Source organism: Crassostrea angulata, chromosome 7 (assembly GCF_025612915.1).
Source record: "Crassostrea angulata isolate pt1a10 chromosome 7, ASM2561291v2, whole genome shotgun sequence".
In the NCBI taxonomy this organism is placed as follows: domain Eukaryota; kingdom Metazoa; phylum Mollusca; class Bivalvia; order Ostreida; family Ostreidae; genus Magallana; species Magallana angulata.
Genome location: NC_069117.1, coordinates 52468348 through 52487635, shown reverse-complemented (window position 1 = coordinate 52487635; position 19288 = coordinate 52468348). Strand labels below are relative to the sequence as shown.

Here is a 19288-nt window from a genome sequence, read left to right as displayed (position 1 = left end):
CAAAACAGAGTTACGCATGTGTGAGTCAGCAAATAAAAACCCAAAAAGGTCATATGCCCACAAAATGATTATGCAATGAAAATGCATCATGGACAATATATTTTTACCATGGACAAGAACATTTGACCATGGGCAAGGCAAATGGTTCACGATGTTCTTTTTTCAGATGAATATTGATGCTTAATGCGGCTGGAGGGATGAGCGCGCTTAAAGTCTTATGCCATGTTGTAAATTTTGAATTTGCCGGGTGGCAGTAAATACAAAATTTATAGCATGACAACATTTTTCATGTTGTAAATTTTGTATTTACTGTCACCCAGGACACTTAAGATACTGGGTTTTTTTATTAGAAAAAAGTTCAGTTGATTTGAGATTTTTGAATTTGAACTACCAAACTACAAAAAAGAGTGGATATATTTCTGAAAGTTTTAAAAGATTGCTGTTACTGTTTTTAATCCAGATTTTCATATCGGTTTAGGGCTATGCAATGTTAATGTCAATGTTGCTACATTGCTCTGAATAGTATTTGATTTGGGTTTTTTTTTCGGAACAAAGCTTTTGTGGTGTCTACCAACCTCGTAGTATACCATCTATAAAATTTTCTAGTCCTGGTATCCTTTTCTAAAACCTACATGTATCAAAACTGACTTTGAATATCAAAGCAGATTGTCAATGCAAGGGTTTAATTAAAACAATAAACAATTCGCATATATTTATGATATGTTGGATACTCCAAATATAATAGTAAGTACTTTCTCCATAGCTTGTACAATATACATTGTAAAAGAACGTGATCAATGAACGGTTTCATGCATTTCATAAAGATCTTATACACATTCCGTTGATCTTATCACGCTAGTCTAAAGGGCTTGTTGTAAATACGATTTTGTACGCAATTCTCTAGAAACATGTTTAAATGCAAAGGTTTCAAAGACCTTACTTCAAATGCTAATATTTCTATAATGAATATTCTACGAGAGAAAGCAAGTAAGACAAAACACTGTACAGTGTATGTACACCTGTACGAGATAACCCTGTATAGCGTGATTGCCCATGTTTAAGGTGGATTGAGGAAATACCAACTTGAAGGATTTCAACTGATAAGAGCATTTGAGTCATTTAGTGAGTACAATTTCAGCACTGCCAACTTAATATTTTTAACGTAAATCATGTTGTATTTCACTTACGGAAATTTATTTATTCTCATATTCTGTAAGTAAATACTTGACTGTAGTATTGATTTCTTTTCATATTGTAAATGACGTAAATGACGATAAAGTGTCACTGCCTTGAACGTTTCGTTACAGGTTTTCAAAGTGAGGCGTTTCTATTTACGCAAACACCGCCTTGCGATGTATCAGGTAGGATGGCGAGCTACACATTAAACATCAACTTCATTTACATGTTTGAATCATGCATTTATTTAGCTGTTTTAGTGAAATCACGATTGCGCCATATTTATCTTTGTTTTTCAGTATCAGAATGTATGAACTGTGAAAGAGTGGGGTTCTTTCCTACAATGTTCTGTCCCCAAATTGAATACGGGGAGTTCTGCTACACCAAGGTAGTCCACAATGATTCGGGGATATTCACTATTAAAGGGTATGATATGATTTATTGTGAAACGAATCGTTTAAAAAAATAGAACATCGAAGATTGGAAAACAAACACTTTATTGAGAGACTCATCTTTCTTCTAAGAAAAAGTGATCTTCTAATTTGAATCAGATTATAATATTTTCTTTAGACACGCATCAAAATCATTTTGTGAAGCTAACAACTACAAGACTAGCATATTGAATCCGTCCTGTAAGACTGGAAACCTTCCGAAGGGAACTGAGTGTATCGATTGCTGTAAACAATACAGCTGTGACCCCCGAGATCTGTACTGTAACAAGAACATCATAAAACCCGAACACATGCCATGTACGTATCGTTATCAGTACTCCTAACTGATGTAAAGAACAAATAAAATGCCCCCCCCCCCCTTAGCAAAGGAGATGATTATGTTTTCCGACTGGCATGGCTGCAGTTTCATCCAATTTTGGTTTCAAAATATGTCAACTGCATCGAAACAATTCTTTCATACATCATTTTGGTGTGCCATCATTTTTTATATATAAAAGTGAGACTTTATTCTATCCAAATATGTTTCGAAATAATCAAAAAAATGTTTACGTCGGTTATTATCGGCAATCATTATGTTGGGAACTGATCAACCGAAAACCACAAAGATACACATACATGTACTAAAACGCCTCTGAATAAACTGCTCAAAAATGTAATGAACTGCTTAATCATTATTATATAGCTCACATTGTTAAAGTAAAACAGACAACTAAAATAGTGATAAATCTTGTACTTCAGTTTATCAGATGAAGTGATATTTCTATGATATCGTAATTATTTATTACACAGTTACTGTGACTACGATAAGAACCACGCCCCCAACGAAAGTGAGTACCACTACTGCTACACCCCAGCCCACCACTCCTCTACCAACAACTACCCAAGCTCCGGGTGAGGAGATCTCTCTCTCTCTCTCTCTCTCTCTCTCTCTCTCTCTCTCCAGTTTTGATAACAAAACAAAACAGTAATACATAGCAACAACAAATATTTTAATCATGTATTATGTAGATAAAGGACTTTGTCAAGTGTGCGTAGAGAGTGATGGTCGGAACTGTGACACATCCTCCAGCAACCAGTACTGCAGTCAACAGAAGAAGTACTGTATGAACACTATTATTTCCGATCCGAAAGGGGGAATGATTGTACTCAAAAAGTAAGATTGGATAAGTTTGATGGCAGGACAATATTATTATTGTGTTTGAAACGACTAAGATCTTTTTGAGGGTCTTGAAATACGTTCCTCATATATTTAGAGGTTTTAAAAGATATACTTTTTCAATTTTGCTTAAAGGAGGCATATTTGGGTTTTTTGCGTCAAACCTACAGTAGCAAACCTCTTTAATTTTTAATCATATGTAAAATACACCAACTCTAGTATATTTACAAAGTTTAAAGGAAATCTACCGTCTTGTTCTTTTCAAGGGCCGTCTAAAAATACAATTACATTTACTATAGAAATATAAAGAAAATTGTCATTTTCCACACTTCGAAATTGATAGAAAAAAAGTTTTGCCGATTTTTCTAAAATTGCAATGTCGTTTGGACATTTTTATTGTTAAGATGGTATATACAAAAGGATCGGGCACAAGTTTGTAAGCTTAAAACGCCCTCTCCTATAAAATTTTGACACAAAGTTTACACTATTATGAAAAAATGACAATATCAGAGGTCATAAAATACAATGAAGTTATACTAAAGTAGATATGCATCGAAAAAAAAGAGCAAAAAATGTGATGTTTTTTTTTATATCAAATTTTAGACAATGTTAAAAACACCCAGATCTCTTTAAAAATGGTTGAACGTTAAAAAATTAATTATTATTTTCTGCAATGCTGAAAATTGTAAAAAGTTATTAGTAATATAATTTTCTATCTAATATGTTAAATAAAATAATAAATTCTGTCATCTCAAAATATCAAAATGCAACAACTTTTGCTATATATTTAAAGTGATTACAAAATTAATATAGATTTGTACAATGGGTTCAATCAAAAATAAGAAAAATAAAGCAACTTTGCGTGTAAAATTCCCAAAGTGTACACTTTTTACTTTAATTTTCTTTAATGTTATTACTTATAACGTACTCCTACATAGCTTCATTTTATCATAACGTTATAAAAACAGGATTGGGGTTTGGGTTAACAACACTCACTTACCAAACAACGAAAAAATGGTTTAGAAATAAACTTTTCTGTAAAAAAAAATCTGAATATGTTTATTTGTATTGTGCTTATTATGTTCAATTTCATAAAAAGCATTTTAAAAATCTCTTAAAAGTTAAAAAAAAACTATATTTAACTAGATCTCTATAAAACATACGCAATGAAAATTAAATGAGTGTGAATTTCGTGGTATTTTCTAAGCTCAAAGTGTGCCGTTTTATTATAAAGTGAAATTGTCTCTATACAAGAAACTCAGGATTCAATTTGGTGAAACAGCGACTCATTTTTTACATGAAAACTGTTTTTTTAATTATGCCAGCTCCTATAAATGTCCAGCAATGCAGCTGTTTCTTGATTTTGATAATTTAAAGAGTAGGTAAAGAAAGCAATTAAGAAAAATTTCGGACACAGTATACATGAAAAAACCCTAAATATGGTTTAACATATAAGGCATTGTATCATATTAATGTTTAAGTGTTAAATTCCCGCGCTTGCGTGGGATATCATCTAGTGGTTCATAATAATAACAAAAAAGAGGTATTTTTTATTTAAACAATATTTTATTATGTAAAAAATATTACATAATAGGATTGGGCAGCAGGCAATCTGCCTATTTGAGCCCTCTCCTTTAACAGTCAATTTGACAAACATTGATGGTACAATGTAACAATAGAATATAGTTGAGAAAAACAAAGGAAAAATAAGTGGAATTAAGATGTTTGGTACCGGGTATTATTTATGTACAAAATGAAAAATAGTTTTAAAAAGAGGTATACACGTATTGCGTTGTTACTTTTTGCGTCGAGATCAAAATGCATCAAGTTTCTTTGGAGTACTAATGGGGTTGTAAATTAAAATTATATAGCTGAATAAATTCCGAAAACCCAATTGGTCCATTGGAAACCATTTTTGGATATTGACCGTTAAAAGCTTGTGTTGCACGATAGTAAAATGCTTTTGCTCTCTCTAAAAATTTTCTTTGATCGTATCTGAGATTAAAATTATTACTCTTAGTTCTTCGATTCTATATTTGTATATCATAATTACATTATATTTGCATCTGTTGTTACATTTTGTTTTGAGATCATCGCAAAATCTTACACCATAAAACGTAATGTGCATGTTAAGACCTTACCACTGACAAATCAACGTCAGTTATTACCAAATATATTACCAAATAAAGGTTTTTATTTAAACAAAGAAGGGAACAACAAAGTTTGAAGGAAAACTCCCGTTACAGGTGCGCAGATGAGGTGGAATGTAAATGGAACTATTGGGTGGACACTCTAGGAGATCCTAAATGTAACAATGTAACAGGACCACAGGCCGACAATGCCTGTAGTTATTGTTGTGATAACACAAACGGAAACCTGCCATGCAATCGGAATACCATACCGACACAACTGTCTACATTCGATAATAGCCAGGAAAGTATGAATATTTATTTTAGATCTTTACTTTTAATACAAACAAATACTGTGAATAAAAGCAAAAAATTTGATAATTATTCTTTTTTATAAACTCGTAACGTTATTTACACAATCCAAATTAATGGTATTTGTGTGTAATTTTCCTTTGCTTTAAGCGAAAGTGGTGGATATTAATTTGGGTCTGTTTGTCATTATTCTGTCTTTGTGTACAACTTTTGTTTCTGGGCGATATCCTAAAAAGAGCTCTGGAAATTCGATAATTGTGTTAATCCTTCTGGACTAAGTAAATGTTATAAATTTCGCCATACATTTCACGTAATTATTTCTAGATAGTTACGTAAGTTTTCTTTTATCTTTTTCTATGAAATACTAGTATATTAATGGTCAAATATAGTAAAAATACAATCTCTCTGGTCTAAAGAAGATCAATTATTTGATTTTAAGGTTAAAAGGACAATCAGAATTTAGAGTACTATTCGTTATACATTTCGCATGTTTGTGACACTTTCGTTCCAGAAATTTTAAAATGACACAGTTTTTGCTATGACTTAATGTTCCAAATGATGAAAAGTGTCATTATCAGTCTGTTTTTGCAATATTATTTTTGTATTGACTTTTTTTCTCAAAGGCCAAAGTGTTAAGTTTTCTACATGTAACGTTCATACCGGGAAAATTAAGGTTGGGGTCGATATTCCCATAATGCTATAAACATAATTTTCAGTGTTTTTTATATTTCTGGGTTCTATCAAACCAAATGCCTTGAGTTTCTATTATCTAAGAACGACTTGGGGCCAAACGCCGAAAGATCAAAGTTAATTTGAAGGGTTTTTTTCAATACTAGTATACATTTTCTTTTTCGGTCTTGCATCCTATATTTATCTTTCCTTTGCAGGTGACACATATTCCCTGATTTAGCTTATTATAATATATAAAAACAAGTTTTAAATCTTAACAACCATAACATTCTTTGCCTTAGATTGAAATTTTTTTAAATTTTGTTATTAGAGAAACAATGCATGACCGGGACTTCCAATACTCAATATCAGTTGGAAACATGCTCTTCCGTTGCCTCGTATTGTCTCAATACAGTAAGATATGATACAACGGCAAAAGATCCGGACATGTATGTTGAGAAGAAGTAAGTTTTCTCTGTGTACCCAAGACACCTTTCTCGAGATCAGAGTTATGATAACATTTTACTTTTTGTTTAAACTCACCCTCCTTGATGTCTCCATGATTTTAGGTGTGCTTATGAGGCTGAATGTAAAGGAGAGTGGTGGAATAAAAGCAGGAAGAGACCGGAATGTCTCACTCAAAATTTCACAGGAATTGCAGACAACAGTGTGATCTGTACTTATTGCTGTGTTTCTGATGGTAGTGGCCCTTGTAATGGCGCCTCGGTGCCGGAACAGATCGCACACTTCGAGCCTGTTACCACTGCTAGTAAAGTTAACCTTAATTTTTGCATTTAGTTTAATTGGTGTATGTATAAGTAAATTATGAAATGCCTTCTCTGCAGTTATTTTCAATATTAAGCCACCTTTACATAGCGTTATAAATTTTCACATTGCACTCGAATCAAGATTATAATAACGGTGAAGTTTTAAACGCCGTAATTTCAAATTCCATAGTTATATCTAAGTGATCTTGAACTCAAGACCCTTTTTTCTCTTGTAAATTTTTAACCCCTCGAATCTTTTTAACCTAAAGTATCTATCCCAGTCATATCGAGTTCGAGATTCAATCTTAAAATTGTTTGATAACTAGTTAAAAAAAAATAAAGTGTGAACTACATTAAAGGTACTCCAACAACAGCTACCACCTTACCGACAACCGCACACGGTCATGGGCACCACAACACGCACGTGCATACAGACCACGGTCACCACCACACTGTGACTTCCACCCAAACAACAACAGAGAGTACGACCACCACCGCTACCTTACCGTCAACAACACAATCAATCCATACTTCTACTACGTCACCATCAACGACAACTCAGACAACGGCAACCACCTTGCCGTCAACAACGACAACAACAGCGACAACAACAGCGACAACAATGCCAACCAGTACAACCACCCCCGCACCAATAGTGTGCTCGGGTATGTCATTTTTTTGTATTTTCAAATATATACCTAATACAGCAAAATTGCAACATATGCACCATAGATGTTGAGGCAAAAATGACATTTTATGACATTATTATAGTTATGTACTAGTATACCATATGTGAATATTAAACATACGTATAGTTTTCAACAAATGTTATATCTTCTTAAAAAACGAATGTTATGTATGTGTGTAGAAACACATATGATTTTACAAGGTTACCATACGGTATATATGTGTTTTTCATGTGTTCTCTTTCATCATACAAGTCACTTTACACGTGTTTTAAATGGGTTGCAAAACACTTCTTTAAACGTACAACATGAGTTCTTCGTTTCATATTCTTTGATGTGTTAAAATTATTTTGCTATTGGTGTATTATATGAAAATTTATATATAGAGTATGGTACGTAGCACTTGGCTCGATTTCTTATAATTGGATCAATAACTTTGAAATCAAAGTTGCCATATATAAACGCTTTCGCTTTGGGTGGGGGCAAGTTTGAAGTTTTTAGACCCAGATCCTTTAACACTGGTTACATTGCAACTCAATAAATGTCATTTTCTTTCTTGAAGGCAATACTTCGATAGTATGCGAAGACGACCCTCTGGCTCACTGTGCTACCCTATTATCAGTTGGACTTTGCCAAAAGCTGCAGTACAACCCTGATAGGGAGGACATCAAGTTTTGTCCGAAAACATGTAACCTGTGTGACAAATGTAAGAAACACAATTGTTCTCACACTGAAACTCGTGATCGATTTTTGTGGTCAGTTATTAAAGACTGTTTCATATAAAGATAGGAATCAATTCATATTTTGATAATTATTGTTTCAAGTTCCTGATTTTCAAAATATTATAAGCACTTTTACTTTTCGAACTATTTTATCTTAAGTAAGTGTTTTGAAGGTTATTCAATAATGAACAAATAAACAATATTCTGTCTAGATTGCGAGTATGTCCTAAAACCAAAGCAACCACCGACAACCACACCTGCTCCGAGTAAGATAACAACCTTCTTCAAATTACTTCAAATTATTGCAATTGAAATTTAAAGATTATTTATAAAAAGATGAATAATAGGTGTATGTCGTAAGTAGCGTTTTCTGTTTGTGCAGAAACTAACACTGCGTTTGTTATGTATCCAAATCAATTATTCGCGCTCCGTGACACTCATTCTGATCGTAACTTCGGTTTGTTGCAAAAAATAGTTCATCAAAGAAGATACAATGGACTTGCGATATAAAAGTACGTTTTATTTATTTATTTTATTTTATTTTTGTATTTATCTATTTTTGCTTGCAAAAATATGCATGTGTTATTTTCTATGCAACTAAGAAACATACTATAATCTTGATAGATTTAAAGCTTGAAGTAAGATTTAGTCCTAACGAAACGGGTATTTACAGAAACATTGAGTTAGCTTCAACTTAAGTAACCGGTTTATATTCCATGTAGCGCATCAGATGACTACAAACGCAACAACCATAAAGCCTCTAACAACGACGAACAAAGCTTCCACTACATCACCTACCGCCAACATCACAACCAACACAACAGCAGGAACAACTAGCTCTAACCCTACAACCAAAGCAACAAACAGTTTTATTCACAAATCCACAGTCACAACAACAAACAAGGACCAAATAACTACTGCAACAATGGCAACAACGAGCACTAACCCCACAACCACAGCAACAACCGCAACAACAACCACAGGAACAACCACATCAACAAACACAGCAACAACCGCAACAACAACCACAACCATTCTCACAACAACCACAGCTGCACACCGTGAGTAAAAGTTATTGACCAGATGATTGACTTTTTATCAAACCAATTCTACAATAAAAAAACCCAAACATATTTATTTTCTTGCAAACTGTTACTAATTCTAGTATTTTCTATAGTATAAGATATTAAAGTCAGACTGTTCTTCGTGTTTATTTCTTTTTTCTTAGAAAAAACTATTCTTTAATATATTGTTTTTTTAACAATCTACAGCTGAGTGCTACATTTGTACTGGACCTGTCACTCTTTGTGAAAACTTGTATGCACCTCAAGGTTGTACTTCAGACAAACCTTTCTGTATCAATGAGGTCAACAATAACTCAGATGGAACCAGAACTGTTGCAAGGCGGTAAGAACAAAGCTGAGATACCTGAAATACACCTCGATCGATCTTTACAAATTCAAGTGATTGATAATATTATCTTAGGTTCATGATAAAAAGAATTGTGCATTTTTTATAGGTGTGCTTCCAAGACAGAATGTATACAGAACTGGTGGCTAGGTTCATCTAGTCGCTCAGAGTGCGCGGGATTCGATCCTACATCCCCGACTCTCGATCAATTCTCGTGTTCATTCTGCTGCACCACGCCTCTCTGTAATAAGAACATTGTACCACGTGATCTCTATGTCCAATAAAATTCATACATGTCTTTTGGGCAAATAAATAAACCAATAAAATGTGGAAATCAGGACAGAATGTGTCATCGTTATCAAAAATATTCTCTTTTAAGGTTGATATTTTATTTGTTGTTGTAATCAGTTATTTAGTAGACCTGTAAAACAAGTAATGAGTGAGGCCCGCTCAATATTGTAACGGCAGTTTTTGCCCCTCCGAGACTGTTTAATTTCACGCCAGTTTACCTTTATATATTATTTACTCTCAGGTTTCTCTTTTTTGCTTGTTTGTACCGTAACGACAGTGATTCTACGAAACGCGACAAAGTGTGTCATTTTAGCTGTATGAGAGTTTTGTTTGACTTGTACTAAAGGCTTGTGCTTATTATGTTTCAATGCACCGTTTCTACTCCCTTACTTCTGTAACCATCCCTCTTGGACTTCAAAGTATTTGTTGCATCATTTCGACTCCAAAATGTTCCTTTAAAATAAGAAACTTAACCTATCAATAAAATGAACTTGATAGCATAAAAGTATGAAGTCCCTATTTAAAAACACGAATTATGTGCATGCTCATTTAACTTTTCATATGGTTTGTTCTACAGAAAGAAGGTAACATTATCTTTGCAAGTATTGAATCTTATATACATATGTATTACAGAGGGGAGGTTCTGTAAGGTATGTGGAGACAGTGACTCCAACATTCCCTGTGACACACGGACCATCTTCCTGGGAGATTCCGTGGAGTGTCCGGCGGGACAGGATTTCTGCATGACCGACATCATCCACGACAGCAGTAACAACGAAATGATCTACAAACGGTAAAACATTTACTATTATTTCATACTTGGGTTTTCATCAATATTCTTTGAATACCAATTTTCGTGGATTTCGTTGTTAAGTTGATCCATAAAATTATATGTTCATTGAATTGCAATTTCTATTAACACTTTGTATTGATAGAGTCATTGACCACAAATTTACGTATTTTATAAGTGTGAAATTGCGATTTTCACTTTATCCACGATAATTGATACCATTGAATATTAATGATACCACAATATGCATCGGGTTCATATGCGATTTAACGACTTTTCCTTTTTTTTTAAATTTTCCCTTTCAAAAACCATATCCTCACACTGGCATTCAATATGTATGATTTTTTTATCAATAGGTTCAATTAAAAGCATCATCAAAGTAAATTTGCTGATTTAAAGGATTGTTTTGCTTCGATATCATTATATATTGATTTAATATTTTTGAATTGAAGCATACCTTTGATTGCATGAGCCGGGTTCAAACTAGCACGTTGATTTAGGTGTATTTATTTTAGCTTCAATTATAAGAAGTCCTATTCATATTTATGATGTTTTGTCTCTCTTTGATGACGTGTAGTTGTGTGGATGAGGCGACCTGTAGAAACGAGTGGTTGTCGCAGACCTCCGACCAGGACCACTGTACAGGCTACCCCAATGTGGTCGCCACCGGCGCCTACTCCTGTCACTTCTGTTGCACGTCTGATTCCTGTAACAGCGGACTATTACCAAAAAACAGCACACTGTACACCAAAGCCAGATACCGCTTCTGATGTGGAAATTAATTTCATTTACATATTGTAGTTATTATGTGAAAGGCTATGCGTGCTTTTTTTTTATTAAAGTCTATAAATGTTTTGATTTACAGTCTACAACTTTGCCAAGTGGTTTCATATTGGTCGAATATTATATAATATCATATCATCGTCTATTTCTTAAATACTTGTCTATTGAGGCAGAATAGTCAACAAAATATTCATTAGATCTTCATTAAAATTTAAAGTGTGATATGTTTAGGCCTAAACCATTATTCAGTAAAAGAAAAATCCAACTATTTCAGCTTTCAAATTATCTTATTTTTAAACAAAACTCTTCTTTTAAAGGAGATAAATATAGCATAACGATGGCTGCGACTACCCAGTCCTCTACCATATTAACTTGCTATAACAAGCGAAATATGAACTAATTAAACTTATCTCTGTAAATACGAAAAAGACTGGAGAGATAAAAATGAGAACACGTCATCTAATTAGGGGATTATACATCTTAATCAAGTCCTTAATTATTCTGACATTCTTTGAAAGCGTGTATAACCTTTGAGAAAAATGGCCGTATATATCTGGCAAAAAATTTGATGTGAAATTGATATAGATCTTTTGTTTTTGTGAATTTTGAATTCCCAAAGTCAATACTATAAATGACAACGAGAAATTAAGATAAAAATCAATAAAGTGGATCCATAAACCAAGGCATGTGGTAATTTATGAATATCAAAAGATATGACATTTCATACAAACACAAAATTATAACAACAGCGTCTAAGTCTTTGTGAAAATACTTTGGAATTCGATTTCATACAGTCACATCAATAATCTTCACTTATTATTATAACAGTCACAAAATTCAGTGCTCACTTGTATTGCAGTGGTACCTATTTTATCTAAAATACTTTTACTCGTTCATCACTTATATTTGAATTGTTGAAGTAACTGATTGTTGATATAAATTTTAGGTAAAATATATCAGGTTCTCTATTAATATCAATAACGGAAATATTGATAAGATCCTTGACACCAGAAGACATATATTTCGAGTGTCTGATAAGGACTAACGATCATGCTCCTGACAAAACACCGTCTGTGACGTCATTTCTTACAAGTATTCCACACTCTAAAAGTCTTTTAAAAATCATGAGGAAGATTTGTTGCTTGATTCTTTTTGTAATATGTAAGTAATGTGTAAGTTATATTCCTTCTGAAAGTAAGAGCACATGTTTATATGCACGTAACTTTGCACTCAGTTTCAACCATTGCGATTGACCAAGTATCACCGATAACCTCAGTATCATTTTGTCTGTATAGTTCAACTTGTTATACTCCCCTGTTTATAGTATATTATAGTATGTCGACACAATACACGTTTTTTTTATAGGAAAGAACATATAGTATGTACAAAAGCATTCTTTCCTATAAAAATATCATTCTGTTGTGTCGACATACTGTTATTTACTATACATATAAAAATTAGATTTGTTTTGCTGAAAAAGGGCATTGATTTGGTGAATTTTACTCCTCTCATGCCACCCGTGGGGGGGGGGGGGGTTCTATTTGCTTGTTTGGTTTTTTAAGAAAAAAATTTTAAAACAAGAACCTTTATATTCAAGTTCACTTAATAATCATTCTCTTTCCACTCCTGTCATCGATTTAATTTTAGTTCCTGTCATTAGAGGGACCACTACGTCGGCGCCCTCTACAGGTTAGTATTGAGTTTAACCGCGTTGAATAGCTGGTATTATGTTTGAAAATATATTTTTGTTAATATTTCAACATAATGATAACATATACTGTGTTATGCAGCTTTTAACAAAACCAACTTACGATTTCTGTTTGCATATTGAAATAGTACAATCATGTATCATGCATTCCTTGAACTGTTTAATGCTGTCTTCAAACGCCTTATTTTAAAACAGTTTTGAATGAGTGATAATAAGGTGACAATTTTTTTAAATACATAAATAGTCAACATAATGATAAGGATGCATCGTTGAATGGTGTCTCATTTAATATCATTGATAATTATATGTGGATTATCTCATATTCGATCGACGTTTCATCTAGATTAAAAGAACAAACTGCAAGTACGTATTGCGGACTTCAAAAAAGTTTGATGAAAAACTCTGAATGAAACAAATCGCCTGTTTCTTTTATTTAGCATACAAAAAAGATAATTTACTGAGGTTTAGTCATCATCATTTGACCATCAATATGGAAAATGAAATGAGATTCAGAGAGAAATGTCGATACAAACTGTAAAACGTGTTCCTAATGGCTCATACATAAATAACTTTGGTTGACTTTAAGCCAATTTAATGTCTGTTAGCGCAGACTTCTAACCCAGGGCCCAAACATTAAAGTGTTCCTAAAGGTATTACATTTTGATAATGCGTAACTATATCTTAATTCATTATTAAACTCTTCAAAATGGTATGTTGTACTGCATATCAATTCTTTGATTATGTAGGAGCGCCGTGTCCGTCATGTGACATCAGTTATCACTGTGACTGGAGTCGAACCTGTGCACCCGGGGAGACCTGTCTGGCGCGAGGATTCACGGGAAACCTGTACCACTTCAGAACCCATTGTGCACCCGTTAGTACTTTTTTTAAATTGAGTAAACTGTCATTTTGTATGATGTTGCTCAGATTACAGTTATTTTTGTATTTGATTTGAACTGTTCTATGAAGTGTGCTGTCCAGACATTGTTTGTTTATTACAGAAGGAGGACTGTCTATTAATGCAGTCAATCGTCAAAACTGAGGAGGTCTATTGCTGTGGTGACAGAGAATGTTTGAGAAATCACCTTGGACTTTGGTCGTAATGAAATACATGTAAATGCCAAGCCTCAAATGAATATCATGTGTATTTTTTATTTTTTGGATAATTTTTGAAATTATATACTAGGCACGTAGCAATAGGGGGCCTTTTTGCTTGTCAAGATTTTTTGGATCCGTCTGCCCCCCCCCCCCCACTTTCAAAATCGATGCTAGGTGCCTGTATACATAATGGCATTTATAACCGAAAAACGGCAAATTTATGTCGTTACTAGAATTTGAATAGAACTGTTTTTCAAATAACGATCTAATTAAGGAGGTAACGTGCCTTACAAGGGTCATTCAAAAAGTTTTGTCCTTCCTAGTCCTCCTTATAAATTGTAGAGTAGATCACTTCAAAAACACTTGTTCCGGTACGTTGATATTTTTTTATCAACAACTCCATCCTTGCAGAGAAAGAATTGCTTTTGAAGATTTTTGAAGATTTATAAAGTTTTTAAAATACCCTACACCTAATATTCTTTTGTTTTATCATGGGAAAGAAAGTTAAAATACAACAGCAAGAACAGAAAACTAAATAAAAGAATGTGCTTTACTTAAAAAATCCAGGAAACGAAACACTCGAAGAAGCATACAATATTTTCGGAGACCTAAATCTGTCATATGGAACAGTTTCCAGGTGGTTAAAAATTAAAAGATGGAAGAGAAAGTGTTGAAGATGATGTACGATCCGGAATACCAAAAGATTAGTAATGCAAAACAAAAATTGTGTTGCAATTTTGCATAAACTCTAAGAGCAATACAAAAACAATGGCTAGTATCAAGGGTCTCTTTTTGATATCATTATCGCAATAATGCTCTAGCCGAGAAGTCAAAGTTAGTCACATATGTTCTCAGTAAAGAGGTGGTTATTGTAATCCCTCAACCTGCTTACTTCAGATCCCCCCCCCCCCCCGTGACCTTTTTTTTTTTTTTACAAAACTTAAAAGTCATTAATTAAGCTAGAGGACGATATAACTCTAGATTACACTTGGGTCCGCAATTCATCAGTTTGTAAAGGGTCTGCCTAAAGAGGAATATTAAAAGGCATTTCAGGTCTGAAAAAGTGTATACGTATTAAATGGGAATAGTTTGATGGAATAGAATAAAGGAATGCGAATTATTTTATCACCCTAGCTCTTACTACACTATAGACAAAACATTTTGAATGGCTCTCGCAAATAAACGAGTACATTTGTACCTGTTTTAAATACATTAATTGGAGGGAAAATGAGAGTCATGGGAATCATTCAAGTCTTAACTGATCAATGATTAGTATATACATGCTTAAATACGATGCGTGTGTGGTTCTACGTTCAGTTGCTAATGAACTTGGCAACAGTAATATAGTATAATGACTAATCTTGTGACTGTCATTCTATTAGCACATTGCTGGGGTGTCGAAACTTTGGGGATTTTGGAACTTAATAAGTATCTAGATGTTCCTAGCATAGCTACATATGAAATTATAGGGTTGAAAGGATGCGCCAAAGAGTGTTATAAGCGCCGTGGCCAATGCGTGGCCCTGAACTACCAAAAGGAACACTTAATTTGCCATCTTTTGGACACTACACCTGCGACAGCTCCCGATAAACTGAAAAATAAAGTAGGTTTCACCTACAGTGAAATCAACACGTGGCTTGGCGTAAGTTGAAAGATAAAAAAGATATACTCTATTCGTGTTATTTTGTATTAAAATTAATGAAATATAACAAGTAATTATGAGTTTTTTAAAATTATATGTATTAGAAATAAGTGAATATCATAATAATGGTCCGAGAACTGATAATTCAGATTACTGATTACTAGTTAAATTTAATAATTGGTATATTCACAATGACTGGAACATTAATTGTTCAATGTGGTTGTATTCTGATTTGTACGTAATCGGTGTGATTTCAGGACTTTGACTCTAGCTGTGGAACTGTTAGTTGTGGGGTCAACAAGATGTGTGTAGAACTGAAGTCAGGGGAGACCACTTGTCAGGTTGATCCTTCAAGTAAGCTTTCTGCTCCTCTTTATTCTTAGCCTTACGGCTTTACATGAAGCAGTTCTTTTTATGAGGGTGTTCATTTCTAACAACTTAAGTAAGGGTTTTCTGTTCTCACTAATTACATCTTCCAGTGGCTTTGTCTTTGAAGGTTAATAAGGAATCGATTTTATAAATTATACATTTCATCAATGACTCTGGTGATATTCAATCGTAAAATTGCTTAATATTATATAAATATAAATAATAAGAAAAAATATTATAAGGTTATCAAATACGCTCGAGGTGACTAAATATATCTTAAAGCCTATCGGGCTTCATTGGATTTTAAATTCCCTCGATCGTATTTTGTCACCTCATAATGCTCAAACAAATTCCTTATTCCTTAAACTCTTGCTCTTGGTAAACTCAATTAACTACAAAATAAATTTGAGCATGTTTATTTTTTATTATTATTTCATTTTTTTTTTAACTTTATTTATTTTTTATTATTATTATTTTTTGCATAACAGGTTGTCCGAAAGGCAAGTTTTTTAACGGCAGTGGCTGCACATTCTGCCCGGCGGATGAATACCAGCCGCTCAGTGGTCAGGCCAACTGTTCCGTCTGTCAATCAGGGCCAGGGGCACAATGGAAGAGGCCAAGTTTGGACAAAACAGTGTGTCAAGGTCATTTTTCTTTCTTCAAATAAGCTTTGTTTTAAAAAGATTCAATAACGTACTATACTCTGTCCCAAGATATCCTGGATTTACATTTTGCTTTATTGCATGATATCTATAAATACCTCAGGGTTCAAACGATGTTCATTCAAAAGTATGAAAAATTTCCAAGATTTCTCAGTCGAAACGCCCCTGTTAGCTTATCAGGTTTCAATACAATTCTAAAAAATGTGATGTCTACGGGGATTTTGTATTGCAGTAAGCCTGGATGATAGCGTTGTAAAATTGCGCGATGTATTCCGAGTGTACTCCGAATGGAGAAAAGATGTAAACATTCCCCATTATAAATCTCCGCAAGGAATCTTTTTTCGTTCCTGTAAATTTTTCCGAGTAAAAGATGATAATGTGTCAATGAAATTATCTTGGAAATTATCCCTTTCAACTATTTCAATTGCACTTCTTTCACAGGTACATGTATTTTTATTAAAAATCGTCCAAATGTGCTGCATAAATATCTTGGGACAGACTATAGTGCATTTATATGATAAATTTCGTGTAATATTGGCTTTCATACATTTGGCTTTCATACATTTATACAAAAATACAATGAGGTGTAAATGTGATATGTGTTGCATTGAATTTATGTTATTTTTTTAAAACGCAAAACAAAAAAAAGTTTATTTCAAAGCAATTAAACTTCAGTTGTCATAAAGCGTGGATGAATGATTAAAATGAAATCAATTATTCCGTAAAGAAATGTGATGTTTAAACAATCTCTGTACTCATAGGTTGCTGGAATGTGATTGGGACGTACACCGAGGGCGATAACCCGAATCGAATGTCGACACACACGGTGGCTGACCGAAATGAGTGCTACTTGCTCTGTGAGGCCCAGCCCAGCTGTCTCGCTGTCAAGAGTGTCAAGTCAAACACCGAGTGCAGTCTCTTCTCCACCAAGACCTGGGCCTACGGTTACGTGTTCGACTCCGTAGTTATTCTCGTTCGCAACCACTGTCGACCTTGAATTAATTTAAGTGTAAAAGCGCTTTTCCCTTCTGTTGATTATCAGCGTTTATCAATTTTGTACCTCCTCGAAAATAAAATCATAATTGTCGTGTCTTTAAAAATTAAAATATTATTGTTGTTTGTTTGTTCGTTTGTTTTGTTGACTGGTTGTTTGTTTGTTAGAGAAAATCTTTTCTTCAGTGTCAAAGGAGAAGGCAAACGCGATACAATGATAAAAATCTTTTAACGAAGTGTAATATATACCATCGCTAGTGTTCCTGCTATGAAAATCTACCTACTGGTCCTTTTTAGGGGCCATCTCAAGATAAAGGTATATTTACAGTAGGTAAACATAGAAAAAATACAACTTTCCGCACTTCGAGTCAGATAATAAAAAATACTACAATGGACAAGGAAATGGTCATCATCAAAATATATTTTTAAATAATATAATACATTTGACAAAAGCACAATTTCTAACTAAAGTAACTATTATCTAAACAAAATCGAAAAAAATGTAATTGCTATAAATTTTTAGTGGCATAGAACCCTCAACATTATAAATTGCCTGATTTAGTATCTTTTCCGTCCTAATATGGGCATTTTATATGTCTTATGTCCTCATCTCCTTACTCAAATTTTAATATGTGATTAGTTATACGAAATATCTTCAACCTTTAATGTAAAAAAAAAACCCACAAAGTTCTACCATCTGGTATTTGAAAGAGCGCAAGTTATTAAAATGCATTAGATTTTGTCATTTATTTGGAGTATATATAGATTGATTTATTCAAGCAATTTTAGAATAAAATAACTCAATGCATGGATATTTCTGTTTATAAAATTTCCAAGGCGCTTCCTACTTTTTCTTTTATGTCGAATCTTATAAGTAGTCCTACAAAGCTTCATTTTATGATAACGTTATAAAGACACAATGGCGACGTTTGCCCACCGAATTGCAGGAAAATAGGATGAAAAATAACTTTTTCTTTAACGATCCAAAAGATATAGTATGTATTTTGTTTATTTTGCTCAATTTTATTAACGGTATAATTTATAAACGTTCCTCCGGTAAATATAGGCTCCTCGTTTTTATTAACTTTATGAATAAAAATTAGCGAATTACACTTTGGGTATGCGTTTCTCCAAAGCCGAATAAGAGAAAGGTCTTGCTAGTTTTATGCATAATTGTGGCTTCCAATCAAGTAATCGCATTTTATAAAGATTGGCTTCTTCTAAGAGTCTGTAACTTGAGAAACAGTAAAGGTTTATTGTGTCTTAGACGGAACGCAGTCCTACTATGTGTCATATTGCTAGTGTTGTCTATTTGCCATGGTTTGGTATTCTTCCTGGCGTGTCATATTGCTAGTGTTGTCTATTTGCCATGGTTTGGTATTCTTCCTGGCGTGTCATATTGCAAGTGTTGTCTATTTGCCATGGTTTGGTATTCTTCCTGGCGTGTCATATTGCTAGTGTTGTCTATTTGCC

General features: G+C 33.5%; 3 protein-coding genes across 6 annotated transcripts; all 3 read left to right on the top strand.

The window, feature by feature from the left end:
• The first annotated feature begins 1107 nt into the window (after positions 1–1107).
• LOC128157077 (mucin-5AC-like) lies at positions 1108–11414 on the top strand. 4 transcript variants are annotated; one of them, XM_052819441.1, is made up of 16 exons: positions 1108–1212; positions 1308–1361; positions 1476–1602; positions 1747–1925; positions 2418–2519; positions 2637–2781; positions 5031–5221; positions 6226–6358; positions 6464–6663; positions 7021–7326; positions 7910–8053; positions 8282–8335; positions 8792–9052; positions 9086–9130; positions 9341–9476; positions 9589–9824. In XM_052819441.1, exons 1-16 carry the CDS (start codon positions 1170–1172, stop codon positions 9761–9763), a joined length of 2295 nt encoding a protein of 764 aa, XP_052675401.1. In that variant the 5' UTR covers positions 1108–1169; the 3' UTR covers positions 9764–9824. The 4 variants fall into 4 exon arrangements, with proteins under 4 accessions (XP_052675401.1, XP_052675400.1, XP_052675399.1 ...); XM_052819440.1 differs by having other exon boundaries at positions 7036–7326; positions 8792–9130; XM_052819439.1 differs by having other exon boundaries at positions 8792–9130.
• A 718-nt stretch (positions 11415–12132) lies between these two features.
• LOC128157078 (uncharacterized) lies at positions 12133–14203 on the top strand. The gene is made up of 4 exons (XM_052819443.1): positions 12133–12504; positions 12991–13032; positions 13798–13925; positions 14053–14203. The coding sequence occupies exons 1-4, from the start codon at positions 12468–12470 to the stop codon at positions 14152–14154; spliced, it is 309 nt and encodes a 102-aa protein (XP_052675403.1). The 5' UTR covers positions 12133–12467; the 3' UTR covers positions 14155–14203.
• A 1246-nt stretch (positions 14204–15449) lies between these two features.
• On the top strand, positions 15450–17904 carry LOC128157255 (uncharacterized). Its single transcript, XM_052819713.1, has 4 exons — positions 15450–15791; positions 16049–16145; positions 16649–16804; positions 17584–17904. The coding sequence occupies exons 1-4, from the start codon at positions 15501–15503 to the stop codon at positions 17817–17819; spliced, it is 780 nt and encodes a 259-aa protein (XP_052675673.1). The 5' UTR covers positions 15450–15500; the 3' UTR covers positions 17820–17904.
• The last annotated feature ends 1384 nt before the right edge of the window (positions 17905–19288 follow it).